Source organism: Triticum aestivum, chromosome 4B (assembly GCF_018294505.1).
Source record: "Triticum aestivum cultivar Chinese Spring chromosome 4B, IWGSC CS RefSeq v2.1, whole genome shotgun sequence".
Classification (NCBI taxonomy): domain Eukaryota; kingdom Viridiplantae; phylum Streptophyta; class Magnoliopsida; order Poales; family Poaceae; genus Triticum; species Triticum aestivum.
The window spans coordinates 19,071,467-19,090,773 of NC_057804.1; the positions used below are offsets into that span (position 1 = coordinate 19,071,467).

Sequence of the window (19,307 nt, forward strand, 5' to 3'; positions counted from 1 at the left end):
CGAGTGTAGGCCCACCCCGCACCCGAATGAGTCAAGTTTCCCACTCCTTTCCGTCTGCGACTCCACTGCCCCGTCTTCCCCATCTCCGGGTCGTTTCAATCTGGGGCCTTGCCGTCGTCCACCGCCTCGGTGCGCTCGGCGCGGCGTGGTCAACATACGAGAGTCATCGGAAGAAGACTATACATGGAGAGCCTGACGATTGGGACCCATGAGGTCCATGGTCGCACGCAAGGAAAGTTCCTCCTTATTACGCACTGTACGTGGACTGTACGTGGGAAGGGCTTTTGTATTTCGCCAAAAAAACGTTCCCCCCGCTGACAAGTCAGACCAACCAGCTATATCTTCGCACGCAAGGAAGCGCCTCCTTATTACGCACAAAAAAATGAATACCCCCTGCTAGCTGGGACCCACCATAGTGGGTGGCTGACTTGTGGGCCTACTAAGTTGATGAGGACGGATGGCTTTGTCAACTTAGTCAATATGAACGATTCTAGCTCCAGTGACCATACGATGTCCATCCAACTCCATAGTGCTTCTTCAACCTCTGGTCTTCTTGCTCCAGCCGCCCAAAGCAGTGCTGGTCGTGTCGCGTGCTCCTGCTTCTAGTGGCCGGCTGTGATGCCGCGGAGGCCTCACCGCCCCCTACTACTCCCATCGTTGGCCCAGGGCATCCCTCTACTCACCCACACCCCCTGTTATTCTGCGGCAACGGCAGCCTCACGCCGCAGCCGAACCAGTGAACCCTCGTACTCTCTTCGCATGGGCATCCACTGCCGCGTCTTCCTTGGCTCCGCGTCGTCCCCTTCCTAGGCCTCGCTGTCGTCCACCGCCTTGGTGCTCTCGGCGCGGCGTGGTCAATGTGGTCAACAACCGACTTCCATCAAAAGAGTACTATACGTGGAGAGGCTGACAGCTGGGTCCACGGCCACATCCCAGTTTTTTTGTGATTTGCCAAGTAAGTTGCTCTGTCAGGCCTGTTGGGCTACAAATCTTTCAAGACAAGGAGAGCTTCATTCGGCTGGCCGAGAAAAATGGCCTATCAGTAATGAGAAATGGGCTGTACATTTTTAAAACACATCAAACCGGCAATTAGTTTCAAATATCTTTTTTCATTTCGAGATTTTAAATTGAATTTATTTTTATGCGTGGACAATTTGTTGGATTTTATATTGATATACATTTATTTTCAAAATCATTTTGAATGTGACTCGAAATTTCGGGATTAAAAACAGTTCGAACCGCACCAAAATATGCAAAATTTCGTATAATTTTTTAACCGTGGCCACAATATAGGCTGTAATGCTAACAAAAAGAATATGGGCTCCAAAAAACCCCTTAAGAATTAGCAAATGGGCTGTAAATTATTAGAAATAATGGCAGATGGGTTGTATGTTGTTTTCCACAGATTTGAGGCTTTCCTAAAAAAAGGTTGACGCACAAGCAGTGACTGTTGGATTTCCATCCAACGGCCGTCGTGCTTCTTCAATCTCTGCTCTTTCTGCTCCAGCCGCTCTAACAAGCGCCTGCGAGACTGCCTGCTCCCTCCTCCCCGCGGCCGGCTGTGCTGCCGCGCAGGCCTCACCGCCCCACCGTACTCCCATAGCTGGCCTAGCCATTCCTCTACTCACCCACACCTGCTGTTATTCTCCGGCGAAGGCAGACGAACCAGTAAACCCTCGTACAGTCATACTCCCCTCCGCGTGGGAAACAACTGCCGAATATTCCCTGCCTCCGTGTTGTTCCCTTCCTAGGCCTCGCCATCGTCCACCGCTCTGGTGCTCTTGGCGCGGACTGGTCAACATGGTCAACGACCGACATGCATCTGAAGTGGTCTGTATGTGGAGAGGCTGACAGTTGGGTCCACGGCCGCACGCAAGGAAATGCCTCCTTATTACGGGCAAAATAATGATTCCTCCACCTGACATCTAGGACCCACCAAAAGGGTCTCTGTATTTCGCGAAAAAAATGTTACCGCCGCTGACAGCTTGGACCCACCAGCTATATCTTCGCACGCAAGGAAGTGCCTCCTTATTACTCAAAAAATGAATACTCCCCCTGCTAGCTAGGACCCCCTCCCCGATAGCTTCGACATGAGGGGGTGTTGATATACCCCCTCCCCGATAACATTTTTTTCTATGTATATAGGTCGTCATTGCCGATATACCTCCCCCATAACTTCGACATGGGGGTGGTCGATATACCCCCTCCCCGATAACATTTTTTATGTATATGTCGTCGCTGTCGATATACCCCCTCCCCGATACAACTTCGACATGAGGAGAAGAAGAAGGAGAAGAAGAGGAGAGGAAGAAGAGGAGAAAAAAATAAGAAGAGGAAGAAGAAAAAAAAGGAGAAGAAGAAGGAATAGAGGAAAAGAAGAAAAAATAGTTTCTATTTTCTCTTCTTCTCCTCTTTTTTCTTCTTCTTTTTTCTTGTATTTTTTCTTCTTCTTCTCCTCTATTTTCTTCTTCTTCCTCCTCTTCTTATTTTTTTATCGGGAATGAGGGTGTCGGAAACTAGGGTAGAGGTTCGCGGGCCGCTGAGGGGTCTATGTTTGCCACTATTAATATATCCATATCTCATGTTTGTATATTAACTGCCATGTTGTAATATTTGCAGAAACTATGGATCAACAAAGAGACTTCGAACAAGAAGAGATATTGGGGGACATAATCCGCGACAGAGGTGATGTCTGGTTGTTTCTCAACGACCTCGAAGAAGGTCTAGAAGGAGAGGAAGCAGGCTACCGTGATCAAACAATGGAGGAGGAAAGTCATGATCGTGATGGTGGCTCCGGCGACCGTGATGACAGCTCCGATGACCGAACGGAGTCGGGATCAGCTGTTGCAAAGTCCGGCGAGGTATATAAATATATATTAATTAAGCCTGTGCTGACTAGCTAATTGATGCATTAATTGTTTTGGTATGTACATATATTAACTCTTATTCCTTCTTTTATAGCCCTCCGGATCAAGCAAAACTTCGGTAACAAAATGAAGCCCGAGCAAATATTAACTCTTCTTTCTTCTTTTATAGCCCTCCTCTCTATACGTATCGAGAAATAAGAATGACAATGATCCTCCCGGCTCCTCAGTGATTTGGACTTCCTGGCCGTTGGATCGAAGTGCTTGATGTGATCTGGGCCGTCGGATCGAGCTGCTGGAAGACCTACGCCGTCGGATCGGAGAGGAGCTCCTGTAGGAATGAACAGTTTCACCCCACTGTAAAGATCTCGTGCCACCGCGCGTAATTCCCGTGCCACGCCAAGGGCGTTTTCGTAATTTCACTATGATGTATAAAAGTGCAACACCCATAGGGTTTCTCCCCAATCGGCTTCCTCCCCTCTTCCTGTTCACGCGAGGGAGAGCCGCCGCTGCCTCCTCCCCTTCCAACCTCCTGCTCCGACCCCGCAGAGGGCGCGTCCATGGCCAGAGCGGAGGAGGAGATCCAGGCAAAGCGCGCCATCCCCATCGCCACGGCGCCGACCTTCGTCGAGCCGCTCGTCATCTTCCTCGTCCTCGTCGTCAACGCCGCCGTCGGCGTCTGGCAGGTGGACTCCGGCGGCTCCTCTCCGTCTTCTTCCTCGTCCCCACGCGCGGCTCCACTTCCCGCTGGCCATGGGGTGCAGCCTTATGGGGCACATCGGGCTGATGCGGATGCGGCTTCAAGCTCGTCGTGAGAGCAGCGACAACGATGAGCTCACCAGTCCTTCCTGCTGCACCTGCTAGACCTCCAGGTGCATATCTCTCCCATCCTCCCCCTCTCCCTCCCCAGAGAATTTGGACCTGTACATTTCAGACTGCTCAGTGTGGAATAGAAAACCCTAGCAATTTGGTGTGGTGTTCATAGAGAGGCAGGTCCAGCTTTGCATTTTTTTCTCATGATGTTTGTGTTCTTCAGTTTTGCAGGACACACATATCAAACTCCAATTGTACCTCATCCGTGTCTTTCCAGGTTATTATTACCTGTCTTTTTTGGCCCATGATGATGGAGTACCCATATTTCATCTGTACAATGTCAAACAATTCTTATTTGTACCTTCTGTAGGCCCATGCAATCTTTTGTCAAGAACATTGTCATTTCAGTGGTTGTCATCATGTAAACAGTGGGCTCATCTGTTTGCTGCTTGTGCTACTAGAGGTAACATTATAAGGCCTTCTACTACCATTGTTGCATGGCAAATTTGGTGAAATTGATGTGTCTCAATGGATGCATCGCCCTGTACCAGACAAATTATGAAAGGAGCGACAATCGATGACCCGATCTACTTCAGTGATGATAAAGATACGTTCAATGATGCTGCGTTCGAGATGCTGGTTGGTTCAGTTATTCAGGTAGCCATTGTATTATCCTCTGACGTTATATTGAACCATTTATGCAGATAGACTTGTGCAATAACTCTTGATTTTTTTTGGACCATTGTCTTTAACTCACGGTGATCGCACTCTTTCATCTAATAGCAACCACATACACAAACGACAATAGGCAATGACACTGGGCTTTATTCTATACAGATAAAGTTGATGTATCAATCTACTCTCACTCTTTTTACGGATCCAACCATGGCTACAACATGAAAGGGGGCAAGGATCAGTGACCCTATACACATCAGCGGTGAGAAAGGTATCGTCATATACATTATGTAATGGGCAACGTGAGTATATGGTTTGCTCTGAAATATTAGTACTTTTGAGCTTACAGAGCACTATATATGAGTATATGTTTGGCTAGCAGTTCCCTTCAGGATACATGTGCTAGGTTTCAATATACGTCTTTGTTGCCTTGCTTGATTTGTTAGGCGTCTCATTTTTTCTCTGTCTCGTGAGATATAATAGGCAGAGGCAAATAAAAAATCTATGTCATAAACTGATCCACACTGTAACTATGATACGTATAGAACTGTCAGTTTAAAGCTTGCTATGAAAGGAAGCATTCTACTTTATGCTCTTCGCTTATTATCTCTGTACAATCTTAAGATTTTGGAGTGAGTTCTGAAATCTATTAGATCTGGACTTATACTTAGTGTTAATATGGTGTAGCTAAACCGATTCAATGATTTGTCTGGTATCGGTTTTGCGTAGCTTGTACTGAGTAAATAGTGACGCTTAAATAGCATATTTGATTTCTAATGCTCAGTCAGTGCTGGAGCCCTAGGATCTTTCATCCAATGGTGGGGGAAATAATACCAAAATGATACATAATAAAATTTAGATCTGGATAAAGAATTAAATCCTATGGCTAATCGGCAGCTAATTTTGGTATGCTGAGATTTAGTTAATTCTCATTCGACTTAGCACTAGCAAACAGATTGATATTATGAAGTTGAGCAAAATATGGCTTATTTATTGCACCTCTCAGTATATTTTCTCAAATCAGAAGTATAAATTGTGAAAACTACTCTTTTTTGTAGCTTCTATTTTTGTCCATGTTGCTGAAGATAGAATGGATCTTCTTAGGGATGTGATTATTGGCCCTAAGGGAACACCCTACCATGATGGCCTCTTCTTCTTTGATGCACATTTTACCTCTGATTATCCTTCTGAGCCTCCGTTATATAAGCTTCCGGCATTTCTTTTTATGCGATTATTTTATCATTTTACTAAAATGCTTAACACTGATGGTGCTGCAGTTGGTGTATTGCCATTCTGGAGGGCTTCGACTTAATCCGAACTTTTTATAATTGTGGAGAAGTCTGCCTTCGCCTCCTTGGTACCTGGAGTGGTAGTGGTTGCGAGAAGTGGAACTCAGCTCACTCAACAATGCTGCAGGTGCTTGTGTCCATTCAGGCTCTCATTTTGAATGAGAAGCCATACTTCAATGAGCTGGGATATGCAGGCTCTGCGAATACCGCAACTGGATAACAACATTCCATGGTACAACAAGACCACATTTCTGCACTCTTGTAGGACTATGTTGTGTTCACTTAGAAGACCTCCGGAGGTAATGTTTCGCTATATGTACCTACAGTTCTGGCTGTTAAGGTGCAAAAACGAAATAATAGTCCATCTCTCGTCCTTTTAATGCATGCTGAAATCAGAAACTCACTCGTGATATGCTCGACTATTAAAGATTAGCCCTTTTATTTCCTAGATTTCTGGATCTTCTCTTGGTTTACTACATTTGCTGTTGTTTACTTGAATATGCTACAAAGGTTTGTTTCAATGTTCTGAAACACAGTGGCTGGAGTGCGCTTGGTCACCCCCACCTTGTAGTGGAGTATGGGTGGGCCTTTGGGCTTGTTTCAGTTTAGGCCCAAATAAGCAGCCAGCCTGGTAACCTGACTAAGGCAACACCTGGTTATTTTGATTAATCATGTTGCGTACTTTTTTTCGTAATCTTAGTCAGCAAGGGCACCTAGATACATAGTATGCATACTTGACTGAATGACTGGAGTTTTAGAACATTCTTCATATGTTTTAATTTAATTTTGCAACATGACAGCCCTCGTTTGTAATTACCAGACAGTTAAGTAACATAGAACTCTATTATCTACTGCTTTTTAGTAACCTTCCTTTATTGTTGGCTCTACTTGCAGCACTTTGGAGACCTTGTCGCCGGCCACTTCCAGGAACGTGGACGCACCATTCTGGCAGCATGCAAACACTACCTAGCGGGTAATATGGTTGGATCGCAGGTCCCCAAAGAGGAAGAAGCGGAATACGACGGTAACTTTGCGTTAACTTTGCATTCCTTTGCCTTACTGTGATCTGTAGCAGTTTGACATAATCATGTATATATGACAGTGTGATCTGAAGCTGATCAATTCAGCAGACCATTTTGTTGTATGAGCTTAGTTATGAGTGACAATGCTCAATGCAATTCACTAACCTGTATATAGTTTGGAGAAGGGTTTATCTTATAGTTGACGTCATAGCATAATAATTGTGTTAACTTACTGCAAATCAACAGGGCAACCTAGGAGGCATCTCCTTCTGAGCGGCTGGAGTGTCTTTGTCAGTTCCTGAACACCATATATTTGTACTCCTGAACACCATATATTTGTACGGCAACAGCTGGTGAAGCAGGTTAGTATTATCAAAGTGGCTACTTTTATCAGGGTCCTTCTCACGGTAACTATAAGAATGATTTTAATTGCTAGATATATACGTCTACGAGAATTGGATGTATCTTTTTTTCTGTTGTTACCGGAGAAAAAAGGGCAACCTGGTGCATGTAGCTCCCGCTTGCGCAGGGTCCAGGGAAGGGTCCGACCACTTTGGGTCTATAGTACGCAGCCTTTCCCTACATTTCTGTAAGAGGCTGTTTCCAGGACTTGAACCCATGACCTCATGGTCACAAGGCAGCAGCTTTACCACTGTGCCAAGGCTTTTTTTCTGTTGTTACCGGAGAAGATGAAAAAAATAATCCTTGTCAGATCCTTTGTTCTCACATTACTGTATTTTCATTCACAGCTTGGATCTCATTGGCTCATCATGAGGTATATACTGGATATGTCCCTATGGATTACAGATAATATCTTAAGAAGATACCAAAGTCAGTGCCTGCTCCTTTTCACTATTTATTTACCAGCAAATATTTATCAATTAGAGTGGAAGGATGAACTCTTCTTACATTTGTATGCTTATTACTGAACCAACTAGAGATGGACAGTGAGGTGATCATGTTACACTGCAGGCTGCCGCGGACTTGGTAAGCATGTTTCTTCCTCACCTTATTATATTACCAATCTGTCGCACCTGTATGTACATTCTCAGGGTATCTATGCAGTGTATATAGTTCATGATTGACTAATAGTAATTTAGTTTTGATTGCCATCATATCAGAATAGTTAGATTGCAGTTTCAATCATAAATAGCTCGGTTTATGATTGAACTATTGCTGCTGTCCAAGACCTTTCGATTTTATATCCTGGTGATCTTTCTGTCGGACTTTCTGATCCTCCTAGCTGCACCTTGGCGAAGTCTGTCGGACTTTCTGATTCTGCTAACGATCAATACGTGTGATGGTCCATTAATCATTTTGTTGAAAGTGCATTTTTAAAGAAACTTCCGTATGGTTAAATAATACACATGCGGACATGCGGTTTAGTTGATCTGGTCTTACAAATATTATGGATTTCTGGTTTAGATACCGGAATCGCTGATAAATACCACGCCTAGCCCCTGTTTCCCTTCCTTAGCTAACAGTGCTACGCACATATTTATGGCATTCTTGTCTACCCTGAAGCAGAATAAAGGACAACCCGTGGTAAAAGGCTTGTATATGGCCCAATCAATTAAACATTGACATGGCGGAAGCCGAATATATGGTTCTTCCAATTATTAGTTACCCTTTTTCATTCTCAGAGCAACTGAATTAATATGATGACAAAACGTACTAACCAGTTAAGTACCATGGTTTCAGAACCATATTCTGATATTCATACAGGCTAATCATTTTGAGGCGAAGAACCAGATGTATTTTTCCTCAAAGTAACTTAAAAATCAAGCTATCGGTCCTAGCTTGGGGTCTCAATGCGCATGTGTATCTACTGTAGTGTGTGCTGTTTGTTTTGTACAACTTATAAGAAACTCTGCACATGCATATGATGCCTATGAATGAAAGATCATGTAGTAATGTTTTTTTCCTTCTTTCTGGGAGAGCCCTTAGCTGCTAACAAACATTGTGTTGTTTATTGTGTGAGAGCTTTGAGCAGAGGAACCAAGTAGAAACTGCCTAGGCCTTACTTGTGTTGATGTGATGCCTTAGCATATATGATCTCAAATCAAACATTGTCATATCTTCTAAATTAGTGTTTCCCATCACACAACAGAAATAAGTGATTCAAATTGATATGGGAGTGTTCTAAGAAACTTCCTAATGTTCGAAACAATTAGTGGTTCAATTGCAATATACTGTAAACGGTTTATTGTATTAAGAATGTTACCAGGGTTTGAGATTCAATTGGCGAGGTCGGGTTTACTTTTATATTGTTTGGATCATGTTTACATGTTTTTCTTGGTTGCAAGTGCTCTACAATTTTATATTGACCGCACTTATAATGCATAGAGAATTCCAAGCACGAAACCATGGTATGCACAGCTGGTCAGACCTTCAAAATTATATGGTCTCCAGCTCATCAACTCATTGAAAATAAAAGGTCTACCATAACACTTTGCCCTCTTTTATCATGTTGGTTCACTTCTTTTCTGTACCACTTGCTCTTTTGGTACCTCATTCTACATGTGCCTAATAAGTAATGCATCTTCCATCAGTATTCGCATATGGTTGAGATGAAAAGTTGCATCTAATATCATGTAGTTCCAGTCAGAGTTTTCTGGTCCAGTACTTGCCAGGGAATACTTACCTTGCCATTTGGTGTGATTATGTGCTCTTATGGGGCACATTTGTAGATTGGTGAACTCAAGAGGCTGTTGGAGGGAGGTCAAGTATGTTGGGTTATAGAGGCGAGCCCCGACACCATCAGGCATTCTTACATTGTGCACCTGATCTCTACCATGTAGATGGAATTGTCTATGTGGGCTTGCCCAAGATTGCTACTCTCTGCAGGTGAATTGGGCACTTTACAAACTCGACTTCTATGCTTCCATAAACAATAGTCCTGATCGAATGAGTTGTATTGGTGATGTAAACTCGCTTCATGTACATAATCAACGTGACTTACTGTGCACATATAAGCTATGATATATTGTTCATACGCTTCCTATTTCTGTGACTCATCATCTGGATGGCAGAGTAATAATTAGTTGTGACATTTGTTGGTATAATGTATTGAACCTTTATCCTTTTGGTATATCATATTGCATTTCCGATGAAAATGCACTACTGATATGTAATAGACTTTGGTACTTTGGACTTTTTTTCTTAACTTATGAAATGTAAATCATGCCTTATCGGGCTGCTGGCTATGGCTGGTGCGGGTGGGGTGCGGCAAGCCGCACTTCCTATCTAGTTGTACATAGCGTCGACCAAGCACGAAGATAAGAGAGGACACTTCTCTCTATTAGCTAACTAACACAATATATGAAATCCCTAAATTAACCCTACAAAACCCCCAACCCCCTCCCCCCTCCCCTTCAGAAAAAAACAAAAATCCCAACTCATGAACTGCTGACGCGTGGAAGTCTTTTGGTCCCGGTTGGTGGTCCTAGTTGGTGGCACCAACCGGGATAGAAGACCATCCTGCCTGGGCAAGCCGCAGCGGCCACGTGGAGCCCCATCTGTCCCGGTTCCTGGGCGAACCGGGACTAAAGGTATTGGGCTTTACTACCGACCCTTTAGTCCCGGTTCGGCAACCGGGACAAATGGGCCTCACGAACCGGGATAAATGGGGCTTTTTCTACTAGTGGCAGTTGCCATGTACCCTGCAAAAATACATGGCAACTCGGGTAAAGAGAGAGTTGTCATCTGCTTACAAGCACGCTAGGGCAGTTGCCATGTACCACTGCAAAACACATGACAACTGACAGCTTTGGGTGTGAGAGAGGAGATGGACGTCTGTGCGAACTGATAAACGCCCACACACCAGCCCCTCCGTGTGCGTGAAAATTGGCGTGTAGGCGAACTGCTAATCGCCCACACACCAGCCCCTCCGCATGGTGAAACGGACGTATGGGCGACCGGATAAATGCCCACACATCAACCCAGTCCTACGTGACAGGCAAAACATGCCAAGATTCGTGCAAACACAAACGGACGTTGATGCATGCGTGTGGGCGAGATGCAAACGCCCACACGTGTGGGCGTTAATGTTTCCGTAATTTTTTTATCTCTAACATTCATCTATACAGAAGGGGAGCCTTGGCGCAGTGGTAAAGCTGCTGCCTTGTGACCATGAGGTCATGGGTTCAAGTCCTGGAAACAGCCTCTTACAGAAATGTAGGGAAAGGCTGCGTACTATAGACCCAAAGTGGTCGGACCCTTCCCTGGACCCTGCGCAAGCGGGAGCTACATGCACCAGGTTGCCCTTTAACATTCATCTATACACATTTAATGGCCATCTGCAGCCACTTAAGCTAGTCATAGTGGAAGTAACATAAATAGTAACATATATGTCACATAAGCAAAAAAGATGACGTGTCATGTAATTAAAGAGGAGAGAGACAAATAGAGTAACATAATATGTTACCATCACATAACGGTTTTCAATACAAAATGAGTCTACAAAGCAATAAATGAAGATATGCATGTTACTACACCTATGACACTTCCCACTGTGAAGGTGGTAACATGGACTAGTTACATATGTATGTTACTAGTCTAAGTTACTCCCCACTATGACTAGCCTTACCCTTCTACCCCCGCCGGCCCTGGTGGTTGGGTCAACTACTCAACTGGCTACCTCCGGTGTCGGTGGCGGCAGACCCCTTTTCCACGTGGGCACGGCGGGGTGATGTGGCGAGGCTCTACCACCGCTGACCATGGCGGTTGCCCGTCGAGTCTACCATCAGGCGGTTTGGCGTAGAAAAACGGATCATGTACGTACGAGGGTACTTTTAAACCGGGGTCCGATCTCGTCGATATGGGCAGGGTCAGATCCCGTTAATCTTTCATTGAAGGGCCGCGCTCACCCCTTGCTAAAGCGCATACGTTTTCTCGCTCCTTGGTACCTGTTTGATCAATCACACTGTTCGTTAGTTCACTTGATTTTTCACGGTGATTTCGGCCGTGAAGGGAGGTACGGTGCATAACATTGTTTTCCTTTTCGAATTAACATAACATTGTTACCAATATCATCATCGTTCACGCGCGTCGTTGCATTGCATGCACGCCATGCCACGCCACGCCGGCGAGAAAGGGAGTGACATTACTCTGCTGCTCCCGAACCTGAGAAGTCGGAACGAAAAGTTTCCGCGACTAGCGCCGCGCCGCACGCTCGCGCCAGGGTGGGTCGGTGGTCACGGGATAAAGCAGGCCGGCTGCCCCCGAAGCATCCGCCTCGAAAATCCAGGCAACCCAAACCCCCACCCACCGTGCTCGACATGGGGAAAGCGAGGCGACTCAAGCAGGGCCGCGGCGCCGGCGGCGGCGGCGGCCGGGGCCTCCAGCGGGGGCGGGAGCGCTTCGACGGGTTCGCGCCGGGGAGCTTCCAGAACGTGTCGTCGGGCATGGCCTACTTCCCCTCCCAGGACCGGGTGGGCCACATGAGTACGTCGTCTCCTTCTTCTTCTTCGTCCCTCGTCCTTGTACTAGATCCGTTGGAGCCGACGTCTCTGACGGCGGCGACGTTTGCTCCTCTGCTGTGCGCCCAGGTCAGGAGCAGAGGGAAGGGCTGGACCGCATGCTCACCTCGGATACCGTGAGCCGCTACATCGCGCAGTCGGGCGTCGACCCCAATAAAATCTTCTGTGAGAAATCAATCCCCCGCTCCGCTCTCCCCCACCCCCCTTCTCTTTCTAGCAAGGGTTTGGGTTTGGGTCTTGGTCTCAAAGCTAGCTAAGAGGGCCATCATCTGCATTACTAACAGTAACAGCAGGAGATGCTGCGTTCAGTCATTATTCACCAACCACACGGGATTTCGCTCACAGCATTATTCGAATCTAAAACCTGGAAAAGTATGCCTAACATACAAAATCAATTGCTGGGTCGTCCTAGCATCCAAATCTCAAGAATTCGTGGTTGCCGTATCATCCAAATCGTCAAAAATAAATTGCGTCTATGGACAGCCTGTCACTGCCATGTTTATGGAAACAACAACACATCTATATATGGACAGCCATTATACATGTCGATAGTCCTTCAACTAATACTTAGAGATAGAGAGGAGCATGCCCTTTGAATTGTGTTTTGAAGAGTTGGTTGACAATGGTGGAGCTAGGAGCCTAGGATTCCAATAATGGGCCCACCAAGCTAAAATAATGGTTCAATGGGGGGAAAAATATCAAGATCCACATGAGCAAGTTTCATTTCACAACAAACGCGATGCTGTAGAAAGTACGTATATCACACTAATTTGGTGGAAATCATATCACACTCCACAATTCTCTGTGGCCCACGAAGTTCTCAAATTGGCATATTTTACTCGTCGTGTTTTAGGTGGTTTTCTCCGCATTTCATACAAATAGACATTCAACTCAGCGCAATCTCCATTTTTGTACGAATAGCACTGAAATCAGCAAGCCGTTGAATAATGGAGAATTTAGTAGAATGGACACCAAGGTGTCGAAGGAAGTTAGCACTATCTGCCGCGTCCCTGATTTATCTGCTCAATCACCAAAGTCTGGTCTCGCCACTGGTCGTAGAGCGGTGTCAATGGATTCGCCCCATGTTAAAGCTGCTGTATAGCACCATTCTGCTTGTTGTTTGTTATTTTGCAATCTCGGGCTATCTAGGAGTGGATAGGTGGAGCTCATTGGGACCTTGGGGGAGAGAATTAATGTAGGAAGGGTAGTTCAGGAGCAGGCCGGGAGCCTGGTACAAGCTCACGTCTTTGTCCAATTATTATTCTTGTATATTTGTACATTATAGATATTACATGGTAACCCCTTTATTTTGCCAAAATAATGGTTGTCCTACAGTTGCTCCACCCACTATATTTGGTGGCGCGGATGGGGACCGCAGTGAGCCGAATGACTCTGTGAAGATGGACGACATGGGGCCACTGCATGAGGCAGCATGCACGGGGAAAATTGAGACATGCCAATACTTGGTGGAGCAGCTTGGGTTTGACATCAATACTGAAGCTAATGATGATTCAGGTATCTGCAGTGTGTATTCTTGCTAGATTAAATGGTTCGTTAATTTGTTTTTGTTGGTGAGGTAATGCAAACTGTTATATATTATGATGTAAATGTGTCCCTTACACAATTCCTAAACTCCCTTTCTGAAAGAAAAAAAAAACAATTCCTAAACTCGACCCTCTGGTTTCTCGTACCATATCGTTTGTTTACTATTCCGTAGTGTTGGCATGCTGCCGTTATAAATGACATGCAAACATGGAAATTCAATTTGGCTCCCGGGAGCACATGCTCCCTGGGCCAATTTTTTTCCTCAAATGTCAAAAAAAATTGAACAATTTTTTTTGTGATCTTTGTCACATACAAATGCTACCTGTACATTTTGAGGCAAAAAGGTTAACCATTTTGGCCTGTGCAAAAAAAAGAACAAAAAAACAAATCGAAGACCAAATGTCACCCCAAATTTGTTTTTCTCAGCGATGAAATACCGCTGGTCCATTCCACATGAAAATTGTCAAGCATGCTTGCGACACCAACACAATCATCTACAATTTTTTTCAGATTTTTTTGAAAACATTTACTATTTTTTCGTGGTACTGTTCACCCAGGAGCATGTGCTTCCAGGAGCCAAAACGCCGCTCCCATGCAAACACTGATAATGTGTTGAACACTTGAACTCTGGCTTGTCGTACTTTCAGGTTGTAATTGTGTTCTGTACACTATGATGTGTTTGCTGAACTTTATGCTTCACATTATACTGTGGTGGTCTGGTAAGTCATCTATGTAAGATCTGATTACATTGCTTAATTTTTACCATTGGCAGGCATGACACCTTTGGCTTGTGCGGTGTTGCGTGATAAATCAGTTACTGTGGAGTATTTGCTTGACAAAGGTGCTAATCCCAATAAGCAAGACAACAAAAGATTTACTCCTCTGCACTACGCTACAAAAGAAGGTTCTCTTTCTGCACCTATTAACAACATAAATATATACTTACTATTTTTTGCTCACAAAAGGAAATTGTTAATATTAGTGCCTCTATATTTAATGTCCTGATGATCTGGTTGAATTACCATTGTCACTTTGTTTTTAGACTGCATATTTACATGTTTGTATTTAAAAGAGTGATAGTACATTATGCCTAACATGTGTAACATTCCTCATGGATTCAGTTCTCTACCTATTTGGCTCTTTGTACTCTCCAACATGACATTGAATTCAATCGTGTATTTGCGTGTTCTTACATAAAGTTTGGCATGTGGATTAGGGTATGTTGACATCTTGAACGGAACATACTTTACTTGAACGATATAGTCCTGACCTATTTTTCTGTCCATTTGTTCTTAAATAATCGACTGAACTAAAATATTATTCTTCATGCCACTGCTTTTTTACCTAGGGAATAACCGACTGGTACGACTCTTGCTGTCGAAAGGAGCTAGTGTTGATGTATTCTCTTCTGAAGGGACACCACTACATGTTGCTGCCTCTTATGGGAAGTCTGGCATCATACAGATTTTATTGCAGCACAATGCAGATGTAATAATAATTTAATTTAATATTTAGTAGTCTCGGAGCATCACTACCTGTCAATTGACCTCTTTCTCTAAAAACATGTAGCCGAACACGGTTTCGGCAGATTTAGGCACACCGATGACTGCAGTTCTTTGTGTTGCTTCTGGAAGAATTACTGAGTCTGATGCTTTAAAGTGCATGAAGCTCCTTGTCAAGGTCTGGTGGACACTTCACCCTCTTTTTTTTATCTTATAAATGGTTCAGGGACCCAGTAGGGATTTATTTACTGGATTCCTGTATTTTATGTGAACTGTAAATGTCCATACGCTCATTTATTATTTTATAACACAGGCTGGTGGCGATTTGAATTGTGTAAATCCTGACACTCCATTGGTAATAGCAACTAGCAAAGACTTATCTGAGTGTGTTGAGTATTTGCTGGAGGTTGGCGCAGATGCCAATATTCCAAGCAATCAAGTAAGTTGTTGATTCTTGCTATTACTGTTCTTAATTGATGTTTATGCTCAATGGTACCCCCTCCTAGGTTTACAAGGCCCGCACACATTTTGATATTGAATTTGACTAATCACATATTAATTATATTCCATAAAAGATATATATATATATATCATTGAATTGGTATTCAGAAAATGTTTCCAATGATGTTGTGTTGCCAACTCTTGGAGCACGAGGAAATGCTATATCTTGGTTATTGCTGCTTTGCTTTATCCTTTTGTTTTTAACATGCTAACCAGATGGACCATAAGTTTTACGTTGACATATATTGTAATCATGGTATATAAGTATCTCTGCCTTGTTCTGTTTTTTTACATAACAGGGCCGTATGATACCAATAGAAATTGCTGCAAACTCTGGAAGAAGAAAGCTTGTTGAGACTCTGTTTCCTTTCACTTTACCCATTCAATCTGTGTCAAACTGGAGTGTTGAAGGAATCATTGCCCATGCAAAGTTAAGGCAATCAAACAAGGTATGAACTAAACTCTAAGCTCAGTTACTTAGACACCCCAATATGTGGCACCTTATATTTTCCTGTTCCTTAGATTTAAGCGTGAAGCAAGTTATTTGTTATCTGTTCTGTTTAGTCTTGACCATGTATGTTTTCCGCTAAATTTTCCTAGCAGCTAAATAAAAATATATGTAGAAATATAAGTTCGGAAATATCATTTAATTACATTGTTACCGTAATTTAGAAAAAAACTTCAGGACGTGAACACACAATTGGGTGAAACTGTGGCCAATACTCAATAGGGAACCCAATATTAAAACAGAATGCTAATATCTGCTTAACATAAATGGGTTGCTCATGGAGATGACATCCTGATATTTACTCATGCAAGCCTGCCAAGTAAATTTTGCTGCAGATATTCACACCCATTTTTGGCCGGTTTTGAGGTGATGTCGTTTCAAAATTTTGCGAAGCTGTGGCTTGTAGAGGAAGTGCCACAATTAGGGCATTCCAATTGTTTATGTCTAAACTGCCCATGAGTTCAAGTGGAAAAAGTTTGTTGCTCTGAATAAAGCGCTTGAATTTTGCTAGTTTGAGTTTTTTAATCACTGAAGCTTCTTCATGTCTGTTAACTTGAATTTTTTTTATGTGTCATGGCGTGCTCAATATTGTGATTAAGGGTAAGCAAAGTGATAAAGACAGCAACATTCAGCTGAAATTAAATGCAGAAGTAACAACCAAGAAAGAAGACTCTGGTGCACCAAAGAAGCACTGTGCCAAGGTAATATCATTGGACATCTTCCCTATATTAAAGCTGATTGGTTACATAGTGCTTATTTTTACACAAGATACCTGCTGCTGATATGCATGTTTTTTTCATTGTTATAGGACAAGGGAGGTGATAAAGATAAAAAGGCTGAACTGAAATTACTCAGTGCAAAAGCAGTCGAGCGGAAGGACTACGCTGCTGCATTAAAATTCTACAGTGAGGTAGTATATTGTTGCACGATCATATCATATACTACCAGAGCGCTCTGTTTCCATATCTATAGTGCATTGTTAGCTGTTCATCATGAATGAAAATGAATTATGATTTTGCTTACTTGATTCTGGGATGATGGAGTGTGATTCTTCCTTTTCTTTACCCAAGTTGCGCTTGCCTTTTGAGAATTAACCATATGGCTTGTTTCGATGCAGGCAATCAAAGTGGATCCTGAAGATGCAACGCTGTATTCCAACAGGAGCCTTTGCCATCTAAAGAGCGGCGGGGCGCATGATGCTTTGGCTGATGCCATTGCATGTGTAAATCTGCAGCCTGATTGGGCGAAGGGTTACTATCGGAAGGGAGCTGCCCTCATGTCGCTGAAGGTGAGAGAAAAATTGCAGTCTGACATTCTTTTGCTGCTTTACGCGTCACTCCGGCCCCATGTAGACAATCTCTGCCTCTTGTTTTTATCCTTCCTTCAGGAGTGTAAAGAAGCGTGTGACGCGTTCCTGGCTGGAGGGAAACTGAATCCTGCAAGCGTGGAGATTCACGACGCATTCTGGTAGGCCTTCCATCTGCCGTCTTTGTTTTCTTGAACATCTGTTCTCGGGAGCAAGGGTTTGGTTAAATAGCACCGCAAACGTACCCTTTTCATTCATGCTATTATTATGCATATAATTGTGGCCAGAGTTAAGCAAGCGAATCATATCTGTTTGATCCCATTGTTGTACGCCCTATATCGTTAACATATAGTTTTTGTCAACTTCTTTATTTTGTTGTTGCAACACTGGTAAGCAGAAATGCTGGCTACCTTGGAGGCCTTAACAGTTGGTTATACCTGACATTTTCAGGGAGGCGGTCGAGGCAATGAAGAAGCAACATTCGGATCGACAAAGCGCGGGCCCGGTCTGAGCAGAGCCTTCGTGGGCGAGTTCATGCATGCTTCGGTTCGGCGGTGCTCCTCTCGGGCTTCCCTTCTCCCTGCCTTTTGGTTCTAAACACAGGGAGGAGTGGTGTTGAGCCGTGAATGCTCGGTTCTTTTAAAATGTGCGTAACGTCCCGTAGCACGTACGTTTATAGATCAGTAAAGTAGTGATCTAAACACTCTTATATTTCTTTATGGAGGGAGTACTTGCGATGGACGAAGTGGTTTTCTCTTTACCGATACTCTAGGTTGCATGATGAAGGTATGACAAGTGCAAGTGTGTTCTGTTCCTGCAGAATAGTTATAGACCATGCTGAAGCTCTCCTTGTCGGACAGAGATCAGGTGACATGCATGTTTGCATGTCACCATGTGCCTTGCGGCCGAAATTCAAATTTAAACATTGCGAAAAAATCTGAAAAAAATCGCGATGGGGAAATTCGCTCCCCAACAACTCCCTGCACCACAAACATCTCATACCGTCTACACAAGTAAGACCATACGACAAGAAAAAACACACAACCATAACCAATACACAAGTATAAAAAAATGTGTTGTTTATTGAGGATTCCTTCTTTTTACGATTATAATTCATGAACATTTAAAAACAATTGCAAACTTTTTTTTAAATCATTGAGCATTTTTCTAAATTCATGAATATTTAGAGCCCATGTACATTTTAAATTTGTGAACATATTTTTTACAAACTTTATTTCAAATCTATGAATATTTTTTGAAATCCAAGAATATTGTTAGATTCACTTTTAAAAAACATGGTTTTTTTAATCCACAACATTTTCGACAATGCATGATTTTTAAGATCTGTGAACATCTTTTGATTTAGTGAATTTCCAAAAAAAAAACAATTGTTTGGCAATTGTACTTCAATAAGATGCTACTCATGGAGCTAAAAAACCCCAGAACAATGCCGTCTTAGTTAATACACACATTTTTTTTGACAATCAAGTAAGACACTTCATATTATCAAACCCAAACATATCGGTTAATTTGATAAATGCCACTTGAATTCTGGCCATTCTAGGAAATGCCACTGCATTTTCCGAACTTTGATAAATGTGTCATTTCTTGGAATCGCCAGAATTTGAGTGGCATTTATCTGATTAACCCCAATAATATTGTTGACAACTCAATAATATGATGAATGTCATCCAAACAAATATCCATCGCTAACCTAATACTTACTTTTTTCTCATATTGTGTTTGCTAAGTTACTAACGCTACTGTTCCAATAATTACAAAACTACTGCTCCGTTTTTACA

General features: G+C 43.3%; 1 protein-coding gene and 1 pseudogene across 1 annotated transcript; both read left to right on the forward strand.

Annotated features, from left to right (window-relative positions):
- Positions 1-4,205: 4,205 nt before the first annotated feature.
- On the forward strand, positions 4,206-9,746 carry LOC123089888 (probable ubiquitin-conjugating enzyme E2 26; annotated as a pseudogene).
- A 2,050-nt stretch (positions 9,747-11,796) lies between these two features.
- LOC123090655 (ankyrin repeat domain-containing protein 27) lies at positions 11,797-18,320 on the forward strand. The gene is made up of 13 exons (XM_044511974.1): positions 11,797-12,108; positions 12,213-12,308; positions 13,479-13,658; positions 14,461-14,592; positions 15,037-15,176; positions 15,258-15,368; positions 15,504-15,629; positions 15,991-16,140; positions 16,799-16,900; positions 17,008-17,109; positions 17,317-17,487; positions 17,587-17,666; positions 17,956-18,320. Exons 1-13 carry the CDS (start codon positions 11,943-11,945, stop codon positions 18,014-18,016), a joined length of 1,617 nt encoding a protein of 538 aa, XP_044367909.1. The 5' UTR covers positions 11,797-11,942; the 3' UTR covers positions 18,017-18,320.
- The last annotated feature ends 987 nt before the right edge of the window (positions 18,321-19,307 follow it).